General features: G+C 38.4%; 1 protein-coding gene across 1 annotated transcript; it reads right to left on the bottom strand.

Moving 5' to 3' along the window:
• Nucleotides 1–5,112: 5,112 nt before the first annotated feature.
• On the bottom strand, nt 5,113–6,504 carry LOC131626271 (uncharacterized). The gene has a single exon (XM_058897102.1). It carries the CDS (start codon nt 6,502–6,504, stop codon nt 5,113–5,115), a length of 1,392 nt encoding a protein of 463 aa, XP_058753085.1.
• Nucleotides 6,505–7,209: the final 705 nt, after the last annotated feature.

The following is a 7,209-nucleotide window of genomic DNA, read 5'->3' as shown; positions in this document are numbered from 1 at the left end:
ACATCAATGAAATCACCATGAAAGCAAAGACTCACCCCTATTCTAAAGTTGACACAAGCTGAGTTAAATATTACGGTGCCGCCGCGACGTTTTTTCAAATTATTACCGGTGTTAGTGTCTTGTTTTCGGTGTCTGTGCTTCATGGATTCTAACACAACAGAATTTAATAAAAATTGTATTTCCATGAATTAGATTTATAGCTATATTGTAACACCCCACTTTTCCCAATTTAAAAATTACGGTAAAATAGTAATAATATTATCAGAGTAATACAACGCAAGTAGAATGTCACATCTTTCAAATGAAACAGAAACTAAAGTCTCAATACTTTATTTATTCGTTTCTCACAAAAATCAATAATACAGCGGAAATAGTTGTTATTTTAAAATAAATCACGACACACTTGCCACCAAAGAATAAAATCCACCTTAACATGTGGTTCACCAAAAATTAGAATTTAAAAGCGATACGTAACAAAATTCAATAAAGTAACATTTAAAATAAATTCCCAAAAATATTCCCGTGTTACGTATCAGAGCGACTACTAAGACTCGATCAAGCAACACGTACTCCACGTACAGCTTAAGTACCTGAATTATCTGTACTTCCGAAGAAGCACAGCCACAACAAACAAGAAAGGGGGTGAGAACTACATTCAATAAATAACGGTGAATAATACATGCTAAGGAGTAGTACTCACACCATTCACACATTGTCACATATTTACAACACACTTATCAATTCAATCACAATTTAACAATCAATTACAATAATGAAATGTGACTCCATGAATTGACACAAATGCATGTGGTACCAAAACACGGTTCATTCAATCGAACCCGATTTGCAGGGAATCCGGATAATTCGCATACACTCCACCGAGCAACGAATTATCCCCAACACAACTCCACAAGTGAGTCCGGACCTACTAGGCATCTACCAAAGATTTTCACCTAGCAGTCTCAATGCTATGATATGCAATGCACCAACGAACAATATACATATTTAAATTAAACATTATGTATATTACACGATCCTCCTGATCACACGATTCTTCTGATCACTCGTAAGCCACGCTTACCGTAATTCACATCGAAATTACACTCGCTGTCTAAATACAGCACACCACAAATAATTACATTATTTCGGATAAAAAAATTTCAATTATTAATCCACATGTGTGCTGCCATTCAACATTGATAATGCACTTCCACTGGTATTATATTTCTATCATCCAAATTTTGCTATAACACTTAGATTACTTTTCTGTGAAACTAAGAAACAAGTGTATCAAGTAGTCTACTAGTGCCACCATTTCCTACTACTAGGGATATACGGTTCTGCGACTCACTGAGACTACTAATTCTATTTATTCGATTTTCTACTAAATAGAATTTTCTACTACTTATACTAACCTTCTGTTACTACTTGTTATCATAATTAAGCCACTTAATCATGCAACATCCTTCTAATATAAAGTCTCCACTAAAATAATCATTAGAACACCACTTAGTGATCTTTTCTAATAAATTAGTATAACTTAAGTATGTCTATATTAGCTAACTAATGTAAACATGCAGAGATAAAACAAAATACACGTGACTTCCGCATCAGCTAGGAAGCCCTCGCCCCATGAAGACCCACCTAAGGCACTATATGGATTCACAGCAACACGTCAACAGTGTGACCACAACAAAAAAATACAGATTTCACACCAATTCAATTCTTCGATCACACAAGTTATTCAATTCAAATTAAACAGTTATACCGAACAAGATTAACATATGAAATTCCTACGAGGGAAAGGACCCCTCACTACCCTCTCATGATTAAATCACCTATAATGAACCGATTCTCCCCCTTACCTCGATTCCGGAAATTGTTTTGACTATGGGGAAATCTCTTAGTGGCCTCCTTGTTCTTCCTCCTCCCTTAGCCTTCAGATGCACAAATGATTCTAAAAACCTAATTCCTCTCTTTAGACCCTTATATACTTATTAATAAAATACCACTCTTGCCCTTAGCCACTAATAACCTAATTTCCTTAATTTTATTAATAATAATAGTATTAACAATTATACTAATAATACTAATTCTAATAATAATATAAATAATAGTAACAATAAAAAAATAATAGTAATATTAATAATAATAATATTAATATTATTACTAATAATAATATCACCCAAGTCTATTATTACTAAATTAATGCTATTCTGACATTTTTAATTTACCCGCTCCGGTAAGGGTACTTCGCTTACGCGTTTGATCACACACCCAAAACAAAGTCAATCAAATAAAATACTACGACGATTAAATAATTTAAAATGGGGTGTTACAACTCTCCCCCACTTAAATTATTTTCGTCCTCGAAAATGTACCAGATGGAAACAGTTCCGGATACGACTCTCGCGTCCTGCTCTCCAACTCCCAGGTCACACTTTCTTCAGCAGCTCCTCCCCAAGCTACTCTCACCAATGGAATCTCCTTTCCTCTAAGCTGTTTCATCTTCCGATCTTCGATCCTAATCGGCATCGCTTCCACAGTGAGGTTATCACGGATCTGAACTTCATCCCGCTGAATGACATGAGATGAATCAGACACATATTTTCGAAGTTGTGACACATGAAACACGTCATGCAAGTTTGAAAGCTCAGGCGGCAACGCCATCCTATAGGCTACTGTACCCACTCTCTGCAAGATTTGATACGGTCCAATAAACTTAGGATCCAACTTCTTATACTTCAAGGCACGACCAATACCTGTCACAGGGTTAACTTTCAAAAACACATGGTCGCCTTCGCTGAATTCTAAATACTTCCTTCGATTATCATGATAACTCTTCTGTCTACTCTGAGACGCTTTCATCTTCTCACGAATCATCTGGATTGTCTCAGTAGTTTGTTGCACAATTTCTGGCCCAAGCACAATACTTTCACCCGTCTCATGCCAACACAAAGGTGTCCTACACTTTCTACCATACAAAGCCTTGAAAGGTGCCATTCCAATACTATAATGGTAACTATTATTATACGTGAACTCAATCAATGGAAAATGAGTATCCCACGCACCACCTTTCTCCAACACACAAGTCCTCAACAAGTCTTCCAACGACTGAATAGTCCTCTCCGACTGACCGTCTGTCTGCGGATGATAAGCCGAACTCAATTTAAGCTTAGATCCTAAAGCTTCTTGCAAGCTCTTCCAAAATTCTGAAGTAAACCTAGGATCTCTATCCGACACTATACTCGACGGAACTCCATGCAACTTCACGATTATTCTGATATAAATCTCCGCCAACTTCACCAACGGAAAACTGATATTAATTGGTATAAAATGTGCGGACTTAGTAAGTCGATCCACCACTACCCAAATAGCATCAAATCCTCGCGTTGTATGTGGCAAACCTGTAACAAAATCCATAGTAATATTGTCCCACTTCCACTCCGGAATTTCTAACGGTTGCATCAGTCCCGAAGGTTTTTGATGTTCTACTTTTGACTTCTGACATGTCAAGCAAGCATAAACAAACTGGGCTACATCCCTCTTCATACCAGACCACCAAAACAACTTTTTAAGATCTTGATACATTTTTGTAGCTCCCGGATGTATACTTAAGCTACTTCGGTGACTTTCTTCTAAAATTGCTTTCCTCAATTCATCATTATCTGGCACGCAAATTCTGCCCCAGAATCTCAACACGCCAAAATTATCCACTTTAAAGTCACTATCCGGATTGTCTCCTCCGGTAGGTATCATGTCCACTAATTTCACGTCAAGCCTCTGATTCTCCTTAATTATATCCAGGAAGTCATTATTTATCTTCAGCATACCTAATCTAACACTCTCAGGTGTTGTCTCACAAACCATACTCAAATCTCTAAATTGTTCAATCAGTTCCATCTCTTTTACCATTAATGCCGCCATATGAATTTTCTTCCGACTCAGCGCATCCGCTACGACATTAACCTTTCCGGGATGGTAACTCAAACTGAAATCATAGTCTTTCAAGAACTCTAACCATCTTCTTTGCCTCATGTTCAATTCTTTCTGATCAAACAGATACTTCAGACTTTTGTGATCGCTAAATACTTCGAATCTTGATTCATACAGATAATGTCTCCAAATTTTTAATACAAAAACCACTGCTGCCAATTCAAGATCATGATTAGGATAATTCCTCTCATGCACCCTCAATTGCCATGAAGCATAGGCTACCACTTTACCACCTTGCATTAACACTCCTCCTAGTCCCATTTTAGATGCATCACAGTACACAACAAACGGTTCACTTGGATTAGGTAGAATCAACACTGGCGCTGTTGTCAGCTTCTTCTTCAACTCTTCGAAACTTTCGTCACATGTCGCATCCCACACAAAAGCTTGACTCTTCCTAGTCAACTGAGTTAATGGCAACGCCAAATTAGAAAATCCTTCAATAAACCTGCGATAATATCCTGCCAGACCCAAGAAGCTTCTAATCTCCGTCACCGTCTTCGGAGGTTCCCACTGAAGTACCGCACTTACTTTAGATGGGTCAACTGCTATTCCATCACCTGAAATAAAATGTCCTAAGAAACTCACGGTCCCCAACCAAAACTCACACTTTGAGAACTTTGCGAATAATTTGTTATCCTTCAACACTTGCAACGCAATCCTCAAGTGTTCTGCATGATCTTCTTCAGACTTAGAATAAATCAGTATATCATCAATGAACACCACTATGAACTGATCCAAATATGAATGAAAGATACGATTCATATACTCCATAAACACACCCAACGCATTAGATACTCCGAAAGGCATCACTGCATATTCGTAATGTCCGTAACGAGTTCTAAAAGCAGTCTTTTGAATATCCTCATCTTTTACTCTAATCTGATGGTAACCTGATCTCAAATCAATTTTACTAAACACGCGGGCACCAACAAGTTGATCCATTAAATCATCAATCCTTGGTAATGGATATTTATTCTTAATGGTTACTTTATTCAACTGACGGTAATCGATACACAAACGCATACTACCATCTTTCTTCTTCACCAACAACACTGGAGTTCCCCACGGTGATACACTCGGCTGAATAAATTTCTTATCCAACAAATCACCAATTTATGTCTTCAACTCTGACAATTCCGACGCAGACATCCTGTATGGCGCCATAGAAATAGGCCTAGTACCAGGAACAAGATCAATAGAAAATTCGACTTCCCTCTTCGGAGGTAATTCTGTAATATCACCAGGAAATACTTCAAGAAATTCATTCACCACCGGTATCTCTTCAATTGATGTTTTGCCTTCAACAGACGGTGAAGCAAACACAGCAAACATCTTAGATTCATCCTCCAATAATATTCTCATCTCCTTGGTAGATAACGAATCCGCCAACGCTTCCTCTTCAGGAGTAAGGAACAACAACCTTTTCCTAAAGCAGTCAATATACACACGGTTGAACTCTAGCCAGTTCATTCCCAAAATAACGTCCAGATTACTGAGTGGCAAACAAATCAAGTCCACTCCGAAATCTCTATCAAATATAGTCAAAGGACAATTCAAGCACGCTAAAGAAGTAGCCACAAAACCAATAGATGGAGTTTCAATAGTTATCCTCCGATCTAAAGTAGACGACACAAGTCCTAATCTCTTCACACAGTCCACAGAAATAAACGAGTGGGTTGCACCCATATCAATAATGGCAATCAAAGGAGTGTTATGGATGAAACAAGTACCTTTTACTGTTCGGTCCTCATTGGTAGACTGGGCTCCTACTAATGCAAACACCTTGTCATTACCCTGAGTCTTCTTTGGCTTCTGACAGTGAGTGCTGATATGACCTTCTTCACCACAGTTGTAGCATGTAGGCACCTTAGTTCTACAATCTGCTACCACATAACCTGCTTTCCCACATTTGAAGTATTTCTTAACATCCTTTGGACACTCATTAGCACGGTGTCCCTCAGTACCACACTTGAAGCAAACAATGGGGTTGGAAGCAAATCCTCCTCCCCCACTTGGCTTCTTCCCAAAAGCAGTTTTTTGTTTTCCTTTAGTATCAGGAACACTATACGGCTTTCCACGGTTCTGATTACCTTTCCGATCATTCACAGCTTTGTAATGTGCAATCCTGGCTCGGTTATCATTGTCATAGATTCTGCTTCTGCTCACTAGCTCTGGATAGTTCCTTATCTTTTGACAAGCAATACCCTGTTTGATCTCGGGACGCGGCCCGTTCTCAAACTTGATGCACTTGGAATTCATAGCCTCATTGGTATTGTAGTGAGAACAATACTTCACCAATTCCTCGAATCGAGCAGCATACTCATCAACAATCATATTCCCCTGCTTCAATTCTAGGAACTCAATCTCCCTCTTGCTACGAGTATCTTCCGGAAAGTACTTCTCCAGGAACTCAGCCCGAAACACTGCCCAAGTAATAGCAGTACCTGCATCTTCCATTCTCTGACGACTGTTATCCCACCAGTCCTCAGCTTCATCTTCCAGCATGTGCGTACCAAACTATACCTTCTGATCCTCATTGCATCCCATGGTCCTGAAGATCTTCTCAATAGCCTTCAGCCATTTCTGTGCATTATCTGGATCAATGATACCACCTTCAAACTTAGGCGGTTTGTTGCTCTGGAACCTCTCTAAGTTGCGAAATTGCAGGTCTCCAGCATTTTGATTGTTGTTATTCTGCACCGACTGCGCCATAGCTTGCAGTGCAGCAGCAAGAGCAGCATCATTCCTTCTTGCCATTCTGTCCAACAATCCAAAATACAATTAGAAGAACACACAAGTCTACTCTTAAACTAAGGACCGACTCTACTACATTTGGCCGATTGAACCGACCTGCTCTGATACCAATTGTAACACCCCACTTTTCCCAATTTAAAAATTACGGTAAAATAGTAATAATATTATCAGAGTAATACAACACAAGTGGAATGTCACATCTTTCAAATAAAACAGAAACTAAAGTCTCAATACTTTATTTATTCGTTTCTCACAAAAATCAATAATACAGCGGAAATAGTTGTTATTTTAAAATAAATCACGACGCACTTGCCACCAAAGAATAAAATCCACCTTAACATGTGGTTCACCAAAAATTAGAATTTAAAAGCGATACGTAACAAAATTCAATAAAGTAACATTTGAAATAAATTCCCAAAAATATTCCCGTGTTACGTATCAGAGCGACTCCTAAGA

Source organism: Vicia villosa, unplaced genomic scaffold (genome assembly GCF_029867415.1).
Source record: "Vicia villosa cultivar HV-30 ecotype Madison, WI unplaced genomic scaffold, Vvil1.0 ctg.000279F_1_1_3, whole genome shotgun sequence".
Taxonomy (NCBI): domain Eukaryota; kingdom Viridiplantae; phylum Streptophyta; class Magnoliopsida; order Fabales; family Fabaceae; genus Vicia; species Vicia villosa.
This window is presented reverse-complemented; position numbering and strand designations above follow the sequence as displayed.

Excerpts from the sequence above, each read along its gene's own strand:
- LOC131626271 (XM_058897102.1), bottom strand. The coding sequence starts at position 6,504 with ATGCTGGAAGATGAAGCTGAGGACTGGTGGGATAACAGTCGTCAGAGA.